This window comes from Enhydra lutris, unplaced genomic scaffold (genome assembly GCF_002288905.1).
Source record: "Enhydra lutris kenyoni isolate GAN:26980312 unplaced genomic scaffold, ASM228890v2 scaffoldscaffold92, whole genome shotgun sequence".
NCBI lineage: Eukaryota > Metazoa > Chordata > Mammalia > Carnivora > Mustelidae > Enhydra > Enhydra lutris.
This window is the reverse complement of record NW_019154176.1, coordinates 556,105-579,440: the sequence shown is the minus strand read 5'-3', so window position 1 is coordinate 579,440 and position 23,336 is coordinate 556,105. Positions and strand designations below refer to the sequence as shown.

Sequence of the window (23,336 nt, the reverse complement as noted above, 5' to 3'; positions counted from 1 at the left end):
GGGGACAGGAGAGAGGCCATGTGGAGTTGGTGGTACTGTACTGGGTTGTCACGCCATGCTGGGTATTAAGTATTTTAAATATCACTTCTGACGTCATTGCTTGCTGCGCACAAAATCACCCCATTGTCTCCCCCTCACTCACTGGTCTTCAGCCACACAGATCTCCTTGCTATTCCACAACAGGCATGTTCTGCCTCAGGGACTTTGCACAGACTGTTCCTTCTGCTGGGAATGCTCTTCCCCAGATAGCTTCATGGCTTCTCTTTCCTCATCTCCTTCAGTCTCTCCTCAAATGTCGCCTTCTTGGGCCGCCTGGGTGGCTCAGTGGGTTAAGCCACTGCCTTCGGCTCAGGTCATGATCTCAGAGTCCTGGGATCCAGCCCCACATCGGGCTCTCTGCTCAGCAGGGAGCCTGCTTCCTCCTCTCTGTCTGCCTCTCTGCCTGCTTGTGATCTCTTTGTCAAATAAATAAATAAAAATCTTTAAAAAAAAATGTCGCCTTCTTGGTGAGGCCTTCCCCAACTGACCTTTTTCGGGTGGCAACCCCCAACACCCCCTCCTTCTTTCGCCTGCCTGCTTTTCTTTTCCTAATGTCTTTCACGGTATGCTTAGCTATCACATTCATGGGTTTCTCTGGGGCTGGGATGTCGGCCTCACAGGGCAGAGTAGTTTAGGCCAGGCTTCTTCACACCTACACCCCCAGTGCCTGTCACACCGTGTTTGTTGAGTGAATGCATGACTGTCAGATCTGTAAAAGGAGGAGGGTAGTGTCTGGTGCCTCTCAGGGCAGGAGCAAGATGAACTGAGGTGTGGTCTCGAAGGCACAGAGGAGAGGCTGTGACAGGAGAGATGCCCAGGGTACTGGTGGGGGACACTGCCATGACCTGCTTAGGGTTTGTTTTTTTTTTACATTTAAGTGAAACTCACATCCATAAAACTAACCATCCAAGAGCGAACAATCCAGTGGCATTTGACATATTTGCAAAGCTGTGCAACCCCTCCCTCCGTCCATGTCGTAGTGTGTTCCAGAACTTCCTTCCTGTTCTGTGGCTAATATTCCATTGCATGGATGTGGCCCACATTGTTGATTCATTCACCCACTGATGGACAGTTGGGTTGTTTCCCCTAGTTTGCTGGAGTCCCTGCCTTCAGCTCTTTCGGGCATCTATCTGAGAGTTGCTAATACAATGCTGGGGGTGGGGGGTTATTCTTTCTGAAGCCCCTGGCTCCCAAAATACATCACTTCTTTCTGGGACTGGTCATGACCATCAGCACCAGCACCATGGCCCAGGACCCCAGAGACCAGTGGCGTAGGGCGCACCGATGGGGACACTGAGGCATAGTGTGAAGTTGATGCGGGCAGTCAGCCTGAATTCTCTTTCTTCCTCGCCCTGCCCCACATCCTGGGACTTCATCACAGGGTCCCTGGAGATAGAGACTGCCCTCACTGGGCATTGTCGGCCTGCAGCCGCCCACTCCCAAAAACCCTTGCAGAGTGGGGAAGAGACTGAGAGCTCTGTGAGGAAGAGGCAGAAAGGCCCCGGAGTGTTGCCCAGCGTTTCCAGCTCAGGGCTGCAGGGCTTCCTGTCGGTGCTGCAGAGTCCCGCCCACACCACCCACTGCAACCTGCACACCCCCTGCTCGAGTCCCCAGCAGGGCCTTTCCCTACACTGCTTTCCATTTCTCTTCCCTTCCTCTAAGTGATTCTCATTAAAGCCTTCAAACATTTGAAAATTTCCAAAAGACATTTACAAGGCCTCCGGTTCCCAGAATCAAAGAACATCCGTCCACCCATGACTCGCTTTGACTTACTTTGTTCATTAACTTTTTTTTAATTCCCTAAGGCACACCCATGAAGCCCTCTGCCCACCGTGAACTGGGACAGGACCCTGCTCCCTCCTTCCATCACCCAGGGTTCTCTTTCTTATTCTCTTCCCCACAGGCTTTCTAAAAGTATGTTTACATATGTTTGTATGCTGAAATCTTAACTTGTTTCATTTTCTCTGTGTGTGAGCTTTAGAATGAGGGTGGCTTTTGTGTGGGGCTTTTGGCACTTCTTTTTTCCTCAGGATTCTACTACAATCAAATCATCATGTCATATGCTCTAAGCCTATCACTATTTTGTCAATTATGCCTGAGGAGAGCCAAAAGAAAAAAAATTTCTACCATGACCCCTGTCAAATAAATGAAGATTTTTGCACTTCATTCTTTCTTTTAAAGATTTTATTTTTAGGGGCACCTTGGTGGCTCAGTCAGTTAAGTGTTGGACTCTTGATCTCAGCTCTGGGCTTGATCCCAGGGTCATGAGTTCAAGCCCTGTGTTGGGCTCCAAGCTGGGTGTGAAGCCTACTTAAAAAAAAAAAAGAAAGAAAGAAAGAAAGAAAAAAGATTTTATTTTTTAAGCAATCTCTACACCTAATGTGGGCTCAAACCCACAACCCCAAGATCAAGAGTTGTATGCTCCATCAACTGAGTCAGCCAGGCGCCCCTCTGTTTTGTTTTGTTTTTTTTTTTTTTTTTGAGCATGAGCATGTTTGTTTTTTTTTTTTTTTAAAGACTTTATTTATTTATTTGACAGACGGAGATCACAAGTAGGCAGAGGCAGGCAGAGAGAGAGAGGGAAGAACGCTCCCCAATGAACAGAGAGCCTGATGCGGGGCTCGATCCCAGGCCCCTGAGATCGTGACCTGAGCCAAAGGCAGAGGCTCAACCCACTGAGCCACCCAGGCGCCCCACCCTCTGTTTTTTAAATTAAGAAAGGAGCATGTTGCCAAGAGCCAGCCCATCTGGGGGCACACCCCTGGCATTCTTTTTCTCTGACTGTATGATATTCCAATCCCGTGAGCCCATAGCTGAGGAAGCGCTAAGCTTTCCTTCAAGTCTCAGTGACCATCGAGTTAAAGTGGTGCTTTATTTTTTTATTTTTATTTTTATTTTTATCTTTATTTTTTAGGGCGCTACTTTAAAGAATCGTTGACGTTGCTGGTTTTAAGCAACTTGTCCCTTGCGACCCCCTTACTTCCCTAAATCTTGGCAACTGCTGGGGGGGGTGACACTCTGGGGTCCCGCTGTCCGTGAGAAGCCCTCTGGGCTCCAGAGCCACCCTCTGCCCCAGCTGGCTCAGCAGCTGCTTATAAACTGGCTATTTATAGCCCCACCCCAACCCCCCCGCCTTGTCACCACCCCCCACACGGGCCACCAGTGAGGTCAGCCCTGATGGGGAAGGGGAAGTGGGTTGCTAGGAGCTGGGGTTTGTTTGGGGTTCAAGGCTGTCCCTGCAACTTCCTGGGGGCCTTTATTTCCTAGAAGCTGAGAACATTGTGGTGACACCTCGGTCCACTTTCCCTACCCCGGTAGCTCTTGGCGTGAAAGAAGTGGAGGAATGGGACTTTGGGGGCACCAGGCACAAATGTGTGTCCTCCTCCTGGGCCTGGAACGCGCCTGCACCTCTCTCGAGCAGTTTCCCTGTGCTGTGGCTCTGAGCAACTCCGCTGCGCCTCTCTCTGTGTACCCCCCTTCAGACAGACAAACTGCCCCCCCAGGGCCCCCCTCCACAGCCTCAGCCCCGGGAGACAGGCCCAAGCCCTCTTGAGGGCCCAGGCCAAGGAAGCACACGTGCGGTGCCCTCAACTCCCACTCCGCCCTGGGCCGAGGCCCCAAATAGCTCGGCGACTATATTTAGAAGTTTGCTCAGCAGTGCCAGGGAACTATAAATACGGCAGCTCAGCACCGCCTGCTAACTCCCCAGGCTGGGCTGGGCAGTGTGGGTGGCGGGGGTTAGGAGTGTGCCAGCTGGGCACCTGGTCTCCTTAGGGGGACCCTGGGGGCCCAGCCTGGGGGGTGGGGTGGAATCCAGGTGTCCAGCCTGCAGGAGGAGACAAAGGGTCCATTGTCAGGCCTGGCCTGGGTTGGGGGTCAGGGTCAGCCAGGGACCTCCCACTTTCTTCCCTGGCTTCCTGGGGCTTCCTGGCTCAGGGACAGCTGTCTGGACTCACAATAGCTGTGCCGCCCTCCTGGAGCCGCAGCTGGGCTCATCCGTGTGGGGGCTGGCCCGGCCCCTTCCTCTGCCATTGTCTCCCAGGCAGGGGGCTTCCTGTTAGTCCCCCTCCAGCCAGAGACCCCATCTGACCCCCCACTTCAGCATGGGCTAGCGTGGGTGCTGGGCATAGGTAGGCAGCACAAGAGGCTGGGAGGCAGGACCCTGGGGTCCCCTTGTCTCCCTCCCCACCGCAGCAAAGAGAAGGGGCATACCCTAAGAGCTACAGCTGCTGTTCACTGAGTGTCCCCTCCTAGTTACACCCTTGCAATTTGTGCTCTCTTTTATGACCCTCACCTGTGCTTGGCAAGGTGCCAGCCATTTCACAGATGAGGAAACTGAGGCCCAGGGACATCACCTGCCCAAGACCCTATGGTCCCAGAGGGGAAGAGATGGGGCTTGCTGGGGACCTCTGATCTGAGATGGGCATGACCTGTGACTCCAAGTCCCATCATGGTGCTGTGCCTCCGTTAGCCAGCCCTGCGAATGGAAATCGCGGCACCTGCCTTCTAAGATCAGGCAGCTCAACCCCTGTAAAGTGCTTAGAAGGGGGCCTGGTGAGTAGGTGCTGGATGAGCACTGCCTTCCACCAGGATGATTTGTTACTGCTGTAGCTACAATCATCAAAACATAGAATAGAATACAGTATAAATAGTATTATTATTAGTAGTAGTAGTAGTATTGGTTGAATAATCCTGGCTCAGCCACTTCCTAGGTGAGGAGCCTCCTGCCAGTGGCCCAGCACTCCAGGTGCCAGTTTTCCCTTGGACACATAGGGACCCATCATGTCCCTGCCTCCCTGCTGTGGAACAGAGGTCACAAGATTGTCTGGGGAGGTGGGGGTGGCACTGCCAAATAGGTCAGTGGGGGCTGGAACTTAAGGACAGAGGGAAGGAGAAGGAACAGTGTGACACCCCAGCAAGGGCCAGATCAGGAAGCCTGAAGGGGGTTTCCTTCAGCAGGGGACAGCGACAGGGGTGTGTTGGGGGGGTGGGTACTAAGTATGGAGCCTTACTGGGTGCAGGCTCTGTGCCAGGGACTGCAGAGATGCGAATGGACCGGAGTCCTGCCCCCGGAACTGACAGTCTGGCGGGGGTGTGGGCAGATAGTAAGCGAGGTAAGTAGGTATAGTCCATGATGGGAAGCGGTGAGAATACAGAGAATCGAGAACATTGGGAGTAGCTGGGGTGCTGAGGATGGGAGGAGATTATATGTGGACTTGAGGGGTGGGTCAGGAAATTGAACCAAAACATGAAGGGGAGGACGGAGGGAACCAGATGGTTATCTGGGTAAGAATGTTCCAGGCAGAGGCAACAGCTTGTGCAAAAGCCCTGAGGTCAGATTGTGCCTGGTGTTTTCCACAAGGAAAGTGGCAGCCAAGTGAGCCCGGAAAGAGCAGGAGGAGGTGAGGACACAGAGGTGACAGGGCAGAACACACAGGGTCTTATGTGCTGTGGGAGGACTGGGGGTTTTACCTGTGAGCTGGGAGCCTGGAGGGCTCTTGAGCTGAGGAGGGGTGTGACCTGACTCAGGTGTTCGCAGGTGCCCTCAGGGTCACTGTGAGGGGAACAGAGTGTGGGGGCAGGAGCCAGAACACCAAGGCTGGAGATGACAGCCCTAGACCAGGGTGGGGGGCCAATGAGAAGGAGAGGTGGGGAGTTTCTGGGTTTTCTGAGGGTAGGGCCCCAGGACTTGCTGACAGGCCAGATTGTGGTGGTGATGCTAAGGTTATCTTTCTTTGTGCCTCCCTCAATCTTGGACCTAACATCTCCAAGCCTTTCCTCCTGTTACCCTGTTCCTTCCTCACCCTGACTTGTGAGGCCAGTGGGCAGGCATTTTAATCCCATTCACCAGACAGGAAAACAGTCCCAGGGAATTCAGACCTGCTCCAAGGACCCAAGACACACACCAGGAAAGAAAAAGCCAAAGAATAGATGGTCACCAAGGGCGAGGATAGGTGTGGGGACAATACCCAGGACGGCTCCTCCTACCTCCCCCAAGCTGGACCCCCCAAGCCCCAGCTTCTCCAGGTACCCACTGTCTGACCTGCAGTCCTGTGGGAAGGGGATGTCCAGCCCTGAGGTTTCCAGATTCTGGAAAAAAAAATTCAAAAATCCGCTCCAGACCTGATCTGGCTGCCCCACCTCCCAGCATCCTCCTGGGTCCTCCTGCCCCCCTGCCCAAACCCCTTGAGTCTCCAGCAAAACCCTTCCCATGTGCCACCCAGAACAAAGGGATGGGGATGGGAGGGAAAGGGCAGGAAGGGGTTAATTCTGGCAGTGGCCAGGCTCCATCCATTCATGACCCTTTTTTTCCATGACCAGCAATCTTTCTCCTTTGACCTATCATGTACTTAATATTTTCTTTAATTTTCTACACTTCTGCGGCCCTGAAACCATTCATTTAAAGGAAACTTTAGGGGCGCCCTCAGTGGGCTAAACCTCTGCCTCCGGCTCAGGTCCTGCTTCCCCTCTCTCTCTGCCTACTTGTGATCTCTGTCTGTCAAATAAATAAGTAAAATCTTTTTTAAAAATTAAAAAAATTAAAAAAATATATAAAGCAAACTTTATATTGACATCCTAGTTGCAAAACCCTCTCTTTGCCCGAGGAGTTGGTAAATGGAAAAACAAATGATACTTGGGTTCAGGCTGGATACCACCACAGTTCAGCCCCAGGGCCCCAAAGGTGTTAAAAGACACATTAGCACCTCCCCGTAGAGACTTTCTTCTGGACCTTGAGCTGTGGGCAGGGACTGGAGGACTGGGTCCCTGTTCAGCCACTTGTTACCTGTGCCTTGACCTCCCCCTCTGTAAAATGGGAATCATAGCCCCACCTTCCTCAAGTTTGGCAGAGTCAATGGGTTAAGATAGATGCATAGATAATTCTAGGAGAATCACGCCTGGCTCCAATTAAGTGTTTTATAAATAATAGTGTCTTTTTAAAACATTATTTGATGGCTCAGGAGACAAGCCAGTCATGTGATTTATTAGAAAAGGAAACAACTCTCTCATTGATGAAGGAGCAGGAGGCTGACTGAGGACAAAGCAAAAGCTGGCACCTTGCACCCCTCTCCACCTGCTCCCCTCAGTAGTCACACATACTACCTCAGGCACCCCTTACTGCCATAAACGAGAAACAAATAGTTAACTTGCAGAGATCACAATCCTGCAAGACAGGAATCTCCCAACTATCTTGATGTTAACAGCTTGCCAAAAGACAACATTGATCAAGCCGTGAGACCTCCGGCATCCCGGCACCTTGTAAGCCCTCTTTAGCATATGAAAGCTCCGTTGAAGCCTCCCTTTCCTTCACCTTCCCCCAACCGCAGGGTACATAGCCTGCCATCCCTCACAACCCGGGGCAGCAGCTCTTCCTGCCCACGGGTCCTGTCCCCGTGCTTTAATAAACCACCATTTTGCACCAAAGATGTCCCAAGAATTCTTTCTTGGTCATCGGCTCCGGACCTCAGCCCACCGAACCTCACCTAGGTTGTAGAACTTCATCATCATCACGTGATTCTCTGTTGCTGCCCAGGAGCCCCTGCGATGTTAGGTTTCCCACACAGGGGCAGGTTGGCCCAGAAAGGCCAGCGCCAGAAGCATGGCGGCCCATGGCCCCCCAGTTTCTCCTCTTGCTGCCCACCTGGCCCCCGTGAGGGGCCCCTTCAAGCTACCCCCCTCACTCCCATTTGGACTCTGTCTCTGGACCTCAGTTTCCTCACCTGGAAACCAGGGATGGGGGTTGAAGTTGGCTCAGAGGCCGGCCCTGAAGACTCAGGCAGCGATGCCAAGGCAGGGACCACAGGTTGCCCCCAACACGTGAGCCCCAAGCCGTTTCCGATATAGCCTCCCCAACCTGAACACCCCTGCAAGAAGAGCCAGGCGGCGCCCCGGGCACAACTGCCACCCCGCCCTTGCCTGCACAGCCCCACTTTCCGCTGGGCTCTAGCCAGCCCAGGCTCATGGGGGCCAGAGTTTGTCAGTCGCTCACATGGCAGAACGGGAGGCAGAGGATTTGCGAGCAGAGCAGGTTGTTCCCACATGAGTGTGTGTGTGTGTGTGTGTGTGTGTGTGTGTGTCTATGTGTATGAGCCCGTGCAACGCCTCTGGGTCTGTGTTTACTGCACTTTTCCTGTTGGCTTCCAGTTGCCCCGCCAGTTCCGGGGAGGGTCCTGGGCCAGCTTCTGTCCTCCCCCCCCCCCCCCACTTCATAAAGTCCCAGCCAGCCAGCCTCGGGACACCACGCAGCTGCCCAGCCTGGGGAGACTGGACAGCCCTGCCTATGCTCTGCCTCCCCAGCCGGCAGTTCAGACCATGGGAGGCCCCCGCCGCTGCAGCTTCCTTTTCCTCCTTCAAGGTGAGGATTTGGGGACCCTGCTGGGAGGGACAAGGGGGCTACGAAAGCACCCCTGCTGGGCGCTTTGGCACTCCCTGCCCCGTGGAGAAATGGAAGGTTGGCTGGCGGCTCTGGGTTCCCGCAGGGGAGGAAGCCACATGGCCAGGCGGGCACATGGAGAGAAGGGCTGGCAGAGCTGGGGCACCCCCAGCCTGGGCAGAAACCCCCAATGTGCTCTAGGAGCCCCCATGCCCACTCATATCTCTGGGCTCTGTCCCAGAAACACTTTGGGAGCTTCCCCCCTAAGAGGGGAAGCTGAGGCATGGGGGAAGGAGAGGAGGCTGGGACCCTGTAGGGAACTGCTTTTAACATAGGGCATGGGGGATGCTGAGGAGCTAGGAGACAGGACCGCTTCATGGGGGTGGGGGCTACTCCCAACATGTCCCCCATTGTCTCAGTGACAGGGGCAGCCCCAGAGAACCCCACACTTCCTCCCCCAGACCCATCCAGGACTCCGCCATGAGTTGAAAGAACTTTGCCCGCTGTGGGTTTGAACTTGATTTTTTACCGCGACTTCCCCCCACCCCACCCCTCCTCCCTTCCCGCCCCACCCAGGGTGTCTCTAACGGTTATGGTTATCAGGACAGCTTGTTGCCTGAGCAACCAGGCAACAAAGAGAGTGGAGAAATGACATTTGGGGTGCCACAACCAGAGCTTCCCTGTGGTGGCCCAGGGTGCCAAGCGTGAGCAGAGCCCCACCCACAAGCTCCACCCTGGCTTTCCTTGGGAGCAAGGGCAGGAGTCTAAGTGGGACACAACTCATGGAGGGCCGTGTGTCTCTGGAGCCAAGTCATGGAGCCCCTGAACTCACTTTCCACATCAGTAAAATGGGGGGAACCTTGTCTCCACTTTATAGGGTTGTTGAGTGAGTTCGACACAAACTATTCCTGGTTCACAGTAAGAATTGAGGAAACGGTATTTTATTTTTTATCTTAATTTGTCTTATTGCCTTCTGGGCAGGACACTGGTGGGTCTGGGGTCTGGGCTAGGGGACCCTTAGCAGGAGGAGCAAGAGGAGGGTGACTGCCCCGCCCCCTCCTCCTCCCCCCAGGGTCCCTAAGCAAGAATCCATTGCTCAGGGCTCCACAGGCAATGCAAACCAGATGCGACTGGGAGAGGATGACCAGCAGCTCCTCTCCCAGCTCCTGTTTGGGTGACTTCCAGGGCCCCAGATGGAGAAGGCCTGGCCCGGCAGCCTTGGTTGGAGGGGGGGTGGCGGGGAGGAGATCCCAGCCCAGCCCCAGTGGAGAGGATAGGGTACAAAAGAATCCCCCCAAACACCAGGGTCTGGGGAACTTGAACTCCATTCCGCTTTCCTCAGTGCCCCTTTTCTCACCAGACTCTTCTGAGCTTTTTCTGGGCTCCAAGCCTCAGTTTGTCCATCTGTAGAGTGGACATGACGAGAGCCCCTGCCTCCTAGGGCGGTTCTGAGCATGACGGTTGCTATTTGGGGTTGTGGGAGCTGGGGACACATCAGTCCAGATCCCACCCTGCCAGAGAAGGTCCTTTTGTGGTCTGTCCCACAAAGAGGAAGTGGGTCTCGGCTGAGGGACGAGTCAAGCCCTGTGGCCAGAGAGGAGGAAGAAAGGGATCCTCATTCAAGGGAAGGGAAGGGAAGGGCATTCCAGCCTCAGTTTACCTTGGCTGGGAGGACGTGTGGGAGGGGGATCTCTGGACCCCCACTGGCCTGAGCGGTATCCAATTTAGACACAGGAACTAAATGTTTGGGATACCCTCAAGTCTCTATCCTCCATAGGCCCTCAAGCTGTGCTCACAATAGCCAAGCCCAGAATTCCCCTGGGAGCCCCATCCAGGGGCAATAGAGTGTGAGTCATCCCTTCCCCTTGGCCCAGGAAGTGACTCATGCCCTCCTGCCCTCCCTCCCGGCCCCCATCCTTCCACCCACCACCCTGCTTTGGGTCTCCCCGGATAAGTGGGGTGTCCATAGCTTCGCCAGCCTTCCCAGATTGGCAGAGACTGGACACTTCCCCGAGCCCTTCCCATGCCCTCACCTGCTGCTGAGGCACCCTCCTCCCTCCCTCCCTGTTCCCATTCACCCCCCTCCTTCTAATTGTGTCTCTGTCTCCCATCTTGCTCTCGATCTCTCTATCTCTAAATCTCTTTGTCCAATCTCTGCCATCTTGCTCTGTCTTTCCATGAGTGCCCTACTTCTCTGTCCATGTCTAGCACTGCCTTAACTTCTGTCTGTTTCTCTCCCACACACCTCTCTGCTCCCTCCCTCCGCTTTCTCCTCTCTCTATGTCTCTGGCTCCTTCTCTCTCTCTCTGTTCCTCTCTCTCCCTCTCCTTATTTTCTCTCCATCACTATCCCTGAGCCTCTTTCACTGGTGAACAAGGAGCTTCCTGTCCCTAGAGCCCCTGCTGACTTGAGGAGGACCCCCAAACACATGCCTGAGGTGTAGGGTGCCCCTGAGCAACAAGGACAGCAGGAGAAGAGCACCCCCACCCCAGTGTGAGCCCACAGTGTCTTCCTGTGTGCGGGGAGCCGGGGGGTGAACTGTCACCACTGCGTCTCAAGCCAGTTGGTTGGGCTGACAGATGTCGTGGGTGTGGTATGTGCGCACCTGTGTCCCCAAGCCAGGGTTCAGGGGGCCGGAGCACCTTAGATTCCTGGGCATCTGAGAGAGCACTTGCTCCAACCCCTTCGCCTTCATGTAAAGCAACAATGATATAAACACTTGGACATACCAGGCAGCATTCACATGCTTAGATCTCACACACCGTGAGGAAGGGTGGTCCGTCATCATTCCCATTCAACGGATGGGAAAACTGAGACACTGGGAAGTGAGATCACCTGGCTAAGGTCTGGGATTTGAACCAGGGCCACCCATCTCCCATCTGTTTACTCAACTGTTGTCACAGTTCAGCAGGAGCCAAGACCCCCATCGGGCTTGGGCCCCTTCCTCACCCTCCGTCTGAAACCCATCCCCAGGCGATGGTGGCAGACATTCTGGCTGTGAGCGCGGGTGTCCAGGGAGGGTTGCTCGCTCTCTCATTAGTGACGGACAGAGCCCCAGTCTGGGAGGTCTCAGCAGCCCTCTTCCCTCAGATGTGTCAGCCTCAGTTCTCCATCAATCCTTCCCTGCTCTGGGCACTCCCCAACACACACCCTCTCTCTCTCTTCCAGTGCTGGGTATCTTCCTGATTCTGTTGGAAGCTGGGTCCCAGAAAACCAGTGGTGAGTCTGCTGGGAGCAAAGTAGTCCACAGCCAGAGCCTGGGGGACGGTCCCTGGACCCCCACAGCCAAGGCAGGAAGGACGCCTGCTACAGGGGGAGACCAGGACTGCCCCTCCCAGCAACCCCTCCTTTGGAGATGGTCCTGCCCTCCTCCTGAGCACCTGGCTCAGACCTCACCTTCTGACACTGGTAACCTTCCCCACAGACTGTGCTCGCTGGTGCCCTCTGAATTCCACGTGTGTCAATGCCACCGCCTGTCGTTGTTCCCCGGGATTCAGTTCTTCTTCCGGGGTGATCTTCACCAGCCTCTTGGAGAGCTGTGATGGTACAGGGGCTTGGGGTGGTGGAGGGGCGCAGAGACGGTGGGGCATAGCCCAGTGCCTGTGAGGGATGTGAGTGGTGGTTGGGTTCTCGGCCTTTGGTCTTGGGATTGTCATCAAGGGCAGAGAAATAGAAAGGACAAGATAGAAAGGTGGAAAATAAGTAAATAAACATGGCTTCTTGGAGAGAGAGGAGCTCTGGAGTCTGGTTTCACTTTGCCCTTCCAGGATGGGGGAGGAAGATGCAGAGTTGTCACCCACGCCCCACCCCCATCTCTGCACTCCCTACTGAACAAACTCAAATCCAGGATGCCAGCCAGAGGACAGAGAAGAGAGCTGAGTGAGCTTCAGGAATGTCTTGCTCCAGCTGCAGCCCAGCCTCTGCAGCATACCTTGAGAATCTAATCTTTTCCCAAAAGACACTGATTAAGCATCAGCCCCCATGCTGGGGAGTCAGGTGATGGATAGGGATCTCTTCCTGAAGGAACTCATGTCTTTGGGAGGTGACCCTTTGCCCCATTGTGTTCCAGACATTAATGAGTGCGGACCACTCTCGGCAGTGTCCTGTGGAAAATTTGCAGATTGCCAGAACACAGAGGGGAGCTACTACTGCACATGCATTCCAGGATATGAGCTTGCTTCTGGGGCAAGAATGTTCAAAAATGAGAGTGAGAACACGTGTCAAGGTAAGAACTGCCCCACATCTTCCATCTCCCTGTCCATGAGGTTGGGGGTCACCAGAGCCATTCCTGAATCATCCCCAGGGGCAGGGCCCAGGCGAGAGGGTGCAGCACCCATGTCTGCATGCCTGTGCCTGAGCCGCCAGCACAGAGAGGCAGGGCAGTGTGAAGGCCAAGGGCAAAAATCCCTGCTTTGCTACTTGATAGCAGTGCATCTGAGACACTGGCCAGGACATTTACTCAGAAATCACTGTTAATGTACAAGATGTGATAATATTATTGTGATTTTGTGTTTTGTTTTGTTTTAAAAAGAGCCCTATTTTTTACAGATAAAAAGAAAAGTAGCTTTGCCTTTTGTTAACTGTGTGCCTCTCTGTGCCTCAGTTTACCCATCTGACGATGGCGCTTACCTCACAGAACTGCTGGGAAGAAAGAGGCAGCAAAGCACAGAATCGTGGCTGTCAGATTTTGAATGACCCTCAGTATGATCTAATGTACCCCCTCCAGGATGGGCACCCCTGAGGCCCACCCCAGGGTGGGCATGGAGAGCAGCTGCTCCTGTTCACCCCACACCATAGTCACATCTCTTGCCGTGGTCTTGCCCAGTGATGCCATGGTTCGGGCCCAGGAGAATCCTGGCCTCCACGCATCACCAGGCTTTGCCCCCTTTCCAGGGAGAACAGCAGGCAGGGGGAAGGGGCTTTGCGTATCCACAGGGGGCAGAGAGGGCCAGCAGTGGGTGGGCAGGGGCGACCACTCGCCCAGAGAGAGGGGGTTAGTGCAGAATAGAGAAAGAGAGAGCAGAAGAGGCGAGCAGGAGTGAGAGGTGAGAACGAGGTGCACCTGAGGGTCCAAAGGACTCTGGGGTGGGTCCATAGGCCTACCCTGCTGTGGAGAAAAGAGCCCACAGCCTGTTCCCTAGCCCCATCCAGACCTGCATGCAGACAGAGGGCTGCAGAGCCTCACTGGTGGGGGGGAAGGGAGGACCTGCACTTTGTGGAGCCCAGGGGGAAGGCTCTGTCCACGGCACTGCTGGTCCCTAGGGGCCTCTGGGTGAATGTGGCCTGGCCAGAGGACAGAGCCTTTACATGAAATGGAAAAAGGTCCATTATCTCCAGGTGAACACAGCATGTTTGGGGAATGGAGAGTGGACTGGGTTTCAACTCCCACTTGCCTCCTGGGCCTGACACTTTTGTGCACTGAACAACCTGCACAACTGTACATGGCAATCACAGACCCCACTCAGTATGCCTGGACGGGGGGTGCCGCCCACCAACTGTTGTGAGCCCCCAGCACAAATGGGGGCTGTGGTTACAGAGAGGCTGCATTGCTGTATTAGAACAGGCCAGGGCTGAGAGAAGGGGACTCTGTCAGGTGGGTAGGCAGGGACACGGACGAACAAGAGACGGGAGAAGGACCACTGTGGACCTCAAGCTAGGCGACAGTGAGAGAACAGTCTGCTGGCTTGGCCCAGGGCCTGCTGCCTGAAGACGGAGCTCTGCCACGGACTCAGCCTTTGCTGCAGCTGAGGACATATGTAGCCGTGTTGTGGCCATGGGATCTGCTGCTGGCAGGAGACCCAAGCCCCTCTGTGGGCCCCTTGCTCCACTTTCCCCAGGCATCAGAGGATGTCCTGGGCACCCGCCTGGTGTTCCGAACCTCTCTGAATCCCAAGGCTCAGAACTCTCCCCAGAGGGTCACTTTAGGATGTCTAGACTGTCCCCCTACATCCTGGGCATCTTATTTGCATGAAACAAGAGGCAAGTGGTATTCAAGACACTTTGCAGGAGGTGGGTTCCGGCGCAGTATCTGTCTTCTTCACCACCACCAGTAACTGCCTGGATGAGACCTGCCCCCACTGGAGCCCACATGGGCCTACCCAGACCAGGAGCCCTCTCAGACCCTTGGCCACCATGGACCCAGGTACCTCATCAGGAAAGGCGGGAGGATGGAGATTTGCCAGGAGGCACACAGCCTCTCGCCCACCTGCATGGCAGGCCAGCATCCCACCTGGAGAAGGCTCCTCCTGACACCCAGCCCCTGGCTTCTCAGCCATCCGGCCTGCCTGTATCCCTGCGCTGGGCTCTGTCCCAATCTTTCCCAGGAGCTTTGGTTCAGCCTGGATGACCAGGACCCAGAGGATGTTGTGCCTGGGGTGGACCAGGTGACACCCACCCCCCGCCCCACACATACACATACGACACACACTCGGACAGTCAGGTGAACCAAGAAGCTCCTGTGTGGACCAGATGACCAGAGAGGCCATCATCCAGGACCACTGCCCCAGGTGTGACCCTCTCCTGAGGAGGTCAACCCAGGTCTCCCAGGAGCACCAGACCCCTCAGGGACAGAAGATGGAGCCTAGTCATTGGAGTCCAGTGTCTGCATCCCTGCATCCTGGTGGGAGGCCAAGGGCCAAGAAGACAGAAACCTCTCACCCCCAGCACCTGCTCGCTCTCTGGCCACCACCCTCACCTACTGCTGGCCTTGCTCAGATGCAGGTTCTCACCACTTCCTGCCAGTCCAGGGGATGCCTTCCCAGGAATCAGAGAAACGCATCTTCACTGCCCCAAGGCTGCCTGACTGGACATCAGTGACACAGTCCACCCCAGCCTGGTGCCCCCTGTCTGGCAGGCCCTGGCCTGTCTGGCACGATCCTTACTTTCCCTGCCTTGCCCAAAAGCCTCGTCCTTGGAGTGCCTGGCTCCGGGGTGGGTCTTGTCCATCTCCGTGGAGCTGGAATCTCAGAGTGAACGTGGATGGGAGCATCCTGTGAGGGTCACCAGGACTCCAAGTGAGAACTCAGCCAGTGAGTGGCCATCCTGGGGGAGTTAGGACAAAGGCCATCGCTGGGAACCATGACAGGTCCCAGTCGGGATTGCAGCATTTCCTCTGTACACGGTTCCTAGGAAGGCCCACCCTGGACTTACCCAAGTCCTCAGGCTGGGACACAGGTGGTTACGTGACCCTGCCCCAGCTGGGAGCTGCCCAGAGAGGAGGGAGCCGCCCAGAGAGGAGGGAGCCAGAGCTGGCAGACGGGGCGGACTTGGACCACTTCTGGCTACATCTGGAAACAAAACATCTGGGCACCATGCTCGCCCATAGCACGCCTCCATGTGAATTAGAAAAGGCACCCACTCACTGAGGAGGAGAGAGCAGAGGCTTCCAGATGCTTCTATCCGAGGAAACAGCTGCAGGCACCCATCACCCTCTCCTTCCCCCTGCAGATGTGGACGAATGTCAGCAGAAACCCCGAATCTGTAAAAGCCGGGGCATCTGCACCAACACTCAGGGCAGCTACACCTGCGAGTGCCCGCCCGGCTTGCAGCTCAACCCGGGCGACCCAAATCTGTGCACAGGTAGAGGCCCTGGCAGACACTGTGAGGCTGCGCTGGAGCTGGGGAGGGGCCAAGGCGGATCCCACCGCCCCAGGAGGAGGGAGAAGATCCTCAGGTTCCCGAAACACCAGGGGTTTGCTCTGCCCAAGGAGTCACCTCCCAGGAAGTTCCCACCACAGAGCAGGAAGGCCGCAGGGCCTTCTGGGCCTGGGGTTCCCTTGTGGAGCCCCCGGCCTCTGTGTACACTTCCTGGCCTCATCCCTTGTCCTCTGTCACATGGGAGCAGAGGGAGTTATCACCTCCAGTTTCCAGAAAGGGAACCTGAGCCAGAGCTGGGGAGGGAGTAGGCAAGAGAACTTGGAAAGTTCAGGCCCCATGAGGCTCTCCCTTCTGGTTTCAGTCTATAAACTGAGGACCATGGTCCCTGCCATGCCTGTCTTGCAGGGAAGCCATTGTAAGGTCCATTGAAGTTGAAGGTCACTAGGTGGTAGCAAGGGCAATAATGGTGGGGTCCTCGGTGCCAGGCAGTGAGAACGGGTGCAGTGAGTGGAGGGACCCCTGACCCTCTGGCTTCGTCCTCAGATGTGAATGAATGCACGTCGGGGCAGAACCCATGCCACAGCTCCACCCACTGCCTCAACAACATTGGGGGCTACAAGTGCCGCTGCCGCCCTGGTTGGAAGCCCATTCCTGGGTCCCCTGATGGTCCAAACAACACCATCTGTGAAGGTACAGAGCTCAGACACCCCTTCCTGGAGACCCACACGCAGAACATCTGATCCCATATTCAGAGGCACCTGAAGGAACCCTGGGTGCCCTGCTGTGCCAGGCATTAATTCTTTTGAGTCTGGATGGGAAAGGATCTGCAGGGGGGGGGGGCGGTTCTGGGGAAGGAGCTGGGGTGCCCAGGAGCAGGCTCCTTGGAGACCCCAGGCAGCAGCTAATCACCACCTGGGACAAAGGTATTTCTATATTCACAACCTGCACATCTGTACAGGGCTTCTCAGCCATCCAGCCTGCCTCTGTTTCCCTGCACAGGGCTTTGTCCCGACCCTTCCTGGTGGGCTCCCATGTCAGGCTCCTCACACTCCCCATGACCCCTGCATCACTAGAATGTGGGGTCAGCAGGTGATATCACCTCCAGCCAAGGGGGGGGATACTAACACAGGGAAGAGGGGGCAGGACACAGGGGAAAGGCGTCCTGACTCCGAACTTTGTGTCCCCAGATGTGGATGAGTGCAGCTCCGAGCAGCCTATGTGCCATGAGTCCACCATCTGCATCAACACTGTGGGCTCGTACAAGTGCCGCTGCCGGCGGGGCTGGGAGCTCAAACCCGGATTCCAGAATAAGCAGCCCAACACCACCTGTGAAGGTACCTGGTCTGACCTGACCCCAGACCCCGCCCCTGACACACACAGACACTCTCACGCCTAATGAACTGCTGCTCTATCCCCTGCAGAGATGTCCTTCCCCATCTGGACCCCACCCCCCGGAAAAAAGACCCCGGTGAGTGGCCCCAGCAGGGACCAGGAGGCAGAAATCCCTCCTCGCAGTCTGCCCGATCCACCCTCTTGCCCCAAGCTCCCCCACCCACACGTGAGGCTCTCTGACCCCCCTCATGGCCCCTCCCCACAGAGCATGTCCCACTTCTTTGAAAGAGTCCAACATCTGCGCAGAGCCTTCAAGCCAGCCTTGGCTCCGGACACCACGAAGGTAAGAGCAAGAGCTCAGGGGACCCCTGGACAGCATGGGGGGTGGCTGAGGGATGCTTCCATGGGGGTGGAGACAGCCTAAGCAGAGGTTACACAGATACAGACACATATACACACCCCAAAACGTGTACACACACACACGGAACACGATGCCAAAAAATGGAGCAGTTAGGAATTTCACCTCCAAGGTTAGACCACAAAGGTTCAAATCCTCCCCATCCCTCCCACCCTACCCCCACCCATTGCCACCTTCTGCTCTGTGACCTGAGGCAAGCGACTCCCCCTCTCTGGGCCTCAGTCTCATCTGAAAATAGTGCCTACTCTACAGAGTCAGTTTGAAGGTTTCATGTGAACTAATAGAAGTGAAGTTCAAAGAAAGGGCAGAGCCTGGCACGCGGTGAGAATTCTATGTAAGCTTTCGCTTCTGTGCTAAGCCGGGTGGAAACGGGTGAGGCCCTGTGTCCTTTTAAATTTTCCAGTAGCTACTTTAAAATAAACAAGTAAAAATACACGAGTGAAATTAGTGTGAAGACTGCATTTGATCCAGTGGATTCAAAATATTACCACTGTAACGTGGAACCACATTCCGGGTGCTCGAGAACACCTGTGGCTCGTGGGCAACTCTTCTGGGCAGTGCAGTCCTAGACCAGAGCCTGGGAGGAAGCCCGCACCTGGGACAAGTCAGGCACCACTGTTGCAGTCCACGCACACAAGCCTCTAGTCAACTCCCTCCCTTGTCTTCTGACCACTGCACCATCTCAGTGACTCCGCTGTCAGCCCACTGTCCCCCAGGGCACCCCAGGTGGTTCTGCAGTGTGCCCCTTGGTGGAGCGGGCTGGTGAGATCAGGGTCTTTGGGCAGCCCCTGCAGGACAGTAACCCACCAGCTGTCACCCCTCATTCCCAGGATCTCATCCAGTTAATGGATACGATGCTGGAGACTCCCAGGGATCTGGAGACCCTGTCCCTGACTGAGAGGCACTGCATGGCCACCGACTACCTCTTGGGCCTTGAAACAGTCCTGAGAATGCTGGCCAAGGCTATGCCAGGAGCCTCCTTCACCTATGTTTCCCCTTCAGACACAGGTGAGATTTCGCCCTGCCCCGCCCCAGCCGGGGACCCCATCCCACACCCAGAGCCCCCAGTCACTACCCCTCTCTCCTCAGAGCTATCCCTGATGATCCAGGAGCATGGGGATGGGGATGGAAACATCACCATTGGTCAGAGCCATGCACGGATGCTGCTGAACTGGGATGTGGCGACTGGAGCCAGGGATTCGGGTACCGGCAGGGAATCCAAGGGGATGCCCGCAGGAGAGGGGTGGGAGAGCAGGGATGTGGCTAGAGGTGAGGTTCTGAATATCTAACAACTGGAAATTGAGCTATCACTAGGGCCCCTGGGGGCATCATGGTGGGCTGGAGAGCCTGAATCAGAGGTCTTAAGAGGCAGGATGGGGCATGGGAGGAGGGAAGGCAGGAGAAGGTAGCCAGCCTGTGTACCCCCAGGCCCCACCGTGATGGGCATCCTCTCCAGCTGGAACATGCGGAACTTGCTGGCCAATGCCTCCCTGAAGCTGGAGACTGAGAAGAAAGTTGAGCTGAGCAAGATCCACCAAAGTACAGTCCACGGTGCCCAGGCTGAGATCGTGTCGGCAGTCAGCTTGGTCTTTCTGAGCAACACGAACACAGAGAAACTTGACTCCCCTGTCACCTTCTCCCACAGAGTGAATCCTCAGGTGGGGAGGAATCAGCCCTACTGCTCACCCCTTAACCAAAGTCACAGTAGTTCCTACGCAGCCTTCATTTCCCCACTCTGCTCCTTCCTCAAACACGCCTCAGGGCTTTGGCACTTGCTGTACCCTCTGTTTGGGACAGTTTTCTCCCACCTGACTTAGTCCTTTACCTGGTTCCAGTCTTTGGAACTCCTCCTTTAGGCCTTCCCTGATCTCCTTATTTAAAATTACAATTTGTAGTTATGCCCCACCTCCCCCATGCTGTTTCCTTATTTCCATAGCACCTACTCCCTCCTAACATGCTATCTAGTTGACTTGTTAGATTTATTATTTATATCTGTCTCCCGCACTAGCATGCCAACCCCAAAAGGGCAGGGACTTGTGGTTTCCCCATTCATTGTGTGCCATGCCGGGGGACAGAGCAAAGTAGCTGCACAGTAAATACTTATCAAAGGAAAAGTAGCCCTCCTCGGGCTCAACCCAAGCCCAGGACCCAAGAATGGGCTCCAGACTAACCTTTCCAATCATTCCCACCTGCCCATAGCAGGAGGAGACACCTGGGCCACGGCAGGAGCTGATCTGTGCATTCTGGAAGAGTGACAACAGGAGCGGGCACTGGGCCACCACAGGCTGCCGAACTCTGGGCACCAGGAATGGCAGCACCACCTGCCAGTGCAACCACCTGAGCAGCTTTGCCATCCTCATGGCCCACTATGACATAGAGGTGAGCAGCCAGGGGCCGCCCTCAACAGCCCACAGCTGGCCAGGCTGGCCTACGTTAATATAGGCAGCTGGTTCTTTTTTTTTTTTTTTTTTTTTTTTTTTGACGGAGAAAGAGACAGCGAGGGAAGGAACACAAGCAGGGGGAGTGGGAGAGGGAGAAGCAGGCCTCCGGCTGAGCAGGGAGCCCGATGCCGGGCTCCATCCCACGACCTGGGATCATGACCTGAAGGCAGCTGGTTCTTGATGATATGCCCCAAATGGCCCTATATTGTCACACAGCCTGGAAGCCCCACCTCATGGCCCCCAGCCCCTTCCCTGCACCCACACCCCCCCACAGACCTCCCCATGGTTCAGCAACTGAACGGTATAGCCTGGCACTGCAGACCCTGCTCTGGCTGGAGCCCCTTCGGACTGTCCATTTCAAATTGTTTTCAGTTGTAAAATATTACTAAACGCTCCTAAGCGAGCACAACTTTCTGTTGGTGGCCTCAGAGATCCATAGGCAAGCTGGTCCACAAGTTTAATTGGAATGGGCCAGGCAGAGTAGGGGAGGCTGTGGTTGAGGCCAAAGGTCCAGGAAGGACAAAAAGGTGGGTTTCAGTGAGTTAACAATATGGCAGGTGGTGAAGGGGTAAAATCTGAGATGAGGGAGACGAAGATCAGAAAGATGGGACCATCAGTATTAGAAAAGAAGGATGTGGCCTTGAAGCTTCCCTGGGGACCTTCTCAGAAGTCTGGGTGTTTAGTGGGGAGACCCACCAGGAGGAACGGGGGACCCCTACTTCCTCCATGGTTGTTGCGGGGAGGAGATGTGATATTTAGGATGAGAGACACTCAGCAGGCTTGCTCAGGTGTTGAGGGCAGAGGATTCGGGGGTTAGGTGAGCAGCTTGATCAGAGACCTGCAAGGCAGGCCCCAGATGGGTCTCGGTGGTGGGGCCCATGAGGATAGGAAGTCCTCAGGGCGCTGACTGAGCCCCGCGCACCCCACCCTGCATCTAGGACCCGAAGTTGGCCTTGATCACCAAGGTGGGGCTGGCGGTGTCGCTAGTCTGCCTGCTGTTGTGCATTCTCACCTTCCTACTGGTGCGGCCCATCCAGGGCTCACGCACCACCGTGCACCTGCACCTCTGCATCTGCCTTTTTGTGGGCTCCGCCATCTTCCTGGCGGGCATCGAGAACAAGGAAGGAAGCATCCAAAAGGTGAGGTCCGACGCGGTGGAGGGTCGCCCCCTCACCAGACCGCTGTCTCAGCGAGGCCCGGGACAGGGAGAGCTCCGCCCACTCCCGGGGCTCGGTGAGGACCACAAGCCCGGGTGGCACGCTGCTTGGCCATCGCGCGCGGTCTGCGCCCGCCGCCCGCTCGTCGCGCAGCCCCTCACCCCGCGGCACCGCCCACCTGAGGGAGGGTTCTGCGAGGGCGGACCCAGCCGGCCCCGCCCGCACTGACGTCGCCCCGCCTCCGCCCCGCAGGTGGGGCTGCGCTGCCGCCTGGTGGCGGGACTGCTGCATTACTTCTTCCTGGCCGCTTTCTGCTTCATGAGCCTCGAGGGAGTAGAGCTCTACTTCCTGGTGGTGCGGGTGTTCCAGGGACAGGGCCTGAGCAAGTGGCAGCTCTGCCTGATTGGCTACGGGGTGCCCCTGCTCATCGTGGGTGTCTCCGCGGCCGTCAAAAGTGACGGCTATGGCCGCAACAACTAGTGAGTGCAGGCCAGTGGTAGGGAGGGAGGGCAGGGACCCCAGTCCGGGCCACAGTGCCCTGCCCCTCCGTGGTTCTGACAGCACCCTCCCCTCTCACCCAGTTGCTGGTTGAACCCTGAAGGTGGCTTCCTCTGGAGTTTCGTGGGACCTGTGACCCTCATCGTTCTGGTAAGTGCCCCCACCTCCACAGCCTGAGGCACGTGGCCCCACAAGGAGCCCTAGGAGCCCTGTTCCCTCCCTGCAGTTCCAAGGGCTCCCCCTCATGTAAATTCTGTGCTGCCCGCCAGTGCAATGCTGTGATCTTCGTGACTACTGTCTGGAAGCTCACACAGAAGTTTTCTGAGATCAACCCAGACCTGAAGAAACTAAAGAAGGCCCGGTGAGAGCTGGGGCCGGGAGGGGGCTGGCAGGGAGAGGAGGGTGTGTGAGGGGGGGGGGCCTTCCCCGCTGACAGCCTGTGCTCCCTGCAGGGTGCTGACCATCACGGCTATGGCTCAGCTCTTTGTGCTGGGCTGCACCTGGGGCTTTGGCTTCTTCCTCTTCAACCCACAGAGCTGGCTGTTGAGCTACACCTTCACCATCCTCAACTGCCTGCAAGGCCTCTTCCTCTTCGTGCTCCACTGCCTGCTCAACAAGAAGGTGGGCTGCAGCCGCTATGGGCAGGGTGCATGGGGCCCCCAGTCCTGGGGCCTGCCCCTTCCCTAACCTGGCACCCTGGGCCCCACAGGTAAGGGAGGAGTATAGAAGGTGGGCCGGCAGGGTCACAGGGAACAAGTACTCGGAGTTCACCACATCCACGACTGGCACCAGCCACAATCAGACCCAGGTAAGGGCTGAGCCCGGGGTCGGGGTGCCGGGCTAGAGCGCACCCAAACCAGGCTCCCTTCTCATGGTGCTCCTTTCTCACCAGGCCCACAAACCCTCCGAGTCCGGTATGTGACAGCGCAGGTCTGGCCAGGCCAGTGGCTCCTGTGGCCTCAGCAGCTTTTGCACATGCCAAAGACTGTCCCCTCCTCCCTCACCACTCTGCTCCCTCTGCCCTCCTGCCTTGGCTGCCACGTGCTTGATAGAAAGCAGGGGGGCAGCAGCTATAATCTGGCACTGACCCCAGGACACCCAGCCAGGTGGGATTGGACCTGCCAGGCCTGCTTCTGGCTGCCTCTCTGCTCCAGCCCAGCCAGGACCCAACGTGAGGGCAGAAGCTGGCCGAGGGCTACAGCCCCCTTCCCCGCTACACAAGGCCCGGACATACAGGACTTCTGTGCCCGGCCTGGCCTTTCCTCTCATCTGTCCTTGCCATAGAGCAAAAGGCCAAGGTGCTGGGGCTCAAGCTGTCCCTTAAGCTAAGACTGAGGCCAGGGGTGGGAGAAGGGCAGGGCCCCTCCTAGCCCCAGTGCCTGACGCTCACGGTACAGAGGCCCATCTGCCCCTGGAGGCAGAAGGCTCTCACTGTTGTGAAGGTTGTGGATATTGTATGTTTGTTTTTTTTTTTTTAATCTGTA

The 23,336-nt window shown here is 56.1% G+C and overlaps 1 protein-coding gene across 2 annotated transcripts; it reads left to right on the top strand.

Annotated features, from left to right (window-relative positions):
• The first annotated feature begins 8,265 nt into the window (after window positions 1-8,265).
• LOC111162535 (adhesion G protein-coupled receptor E5) lies at window positions 8,266-23,330 on the top strand. 2 transcript variants are annotated; one of them, XM_022527023.1, is made up of 20 exons: window positions 8,266-8,392; window positions 11,579-11,629; window positions 11,835-11,954; window positions 12,480-12,635; window positions 15,857-15,988; window positions 16,550-16,696; window positions 17,194-17,340; window positions 17,428-17,474; window positions 17,604-17,681; window positions 18,587-18,764; window positions 18,846-18,959; window positions 19,185-19,414; window positions 19,956-20,135; window positions 21,136-21,336; window positions 21,607-21,833; window positions 21,936-22,002; window positions 22,122-22,213; window positions 22,305-22,473; window positions 22,562-22,660; window positions 22,745-23,330. In XM_022527023.1, the coding sequence occupies exons 1-20, from the start codon at window positions 8,350-8,352 to the stop codon at window positions 22,772-22,774; spliced, it is 2,508 nt and encodes an 835-aa protein (XP_022382731.1). In that variant the 5' UTR covers window positions 8,266-8,349; the 3' UTR covers window positions 22,775-23,330. The 2 variants fall into 2 exon arrangements, with proteins under 2 accessions (XP_022382731.1, XP_022382732.1); XM_022527024.1 differs by lacking the exon at window positions 15,857-15,988.
• Window positions 23,331-23,336: the final 6 nt, after the last annotated feature.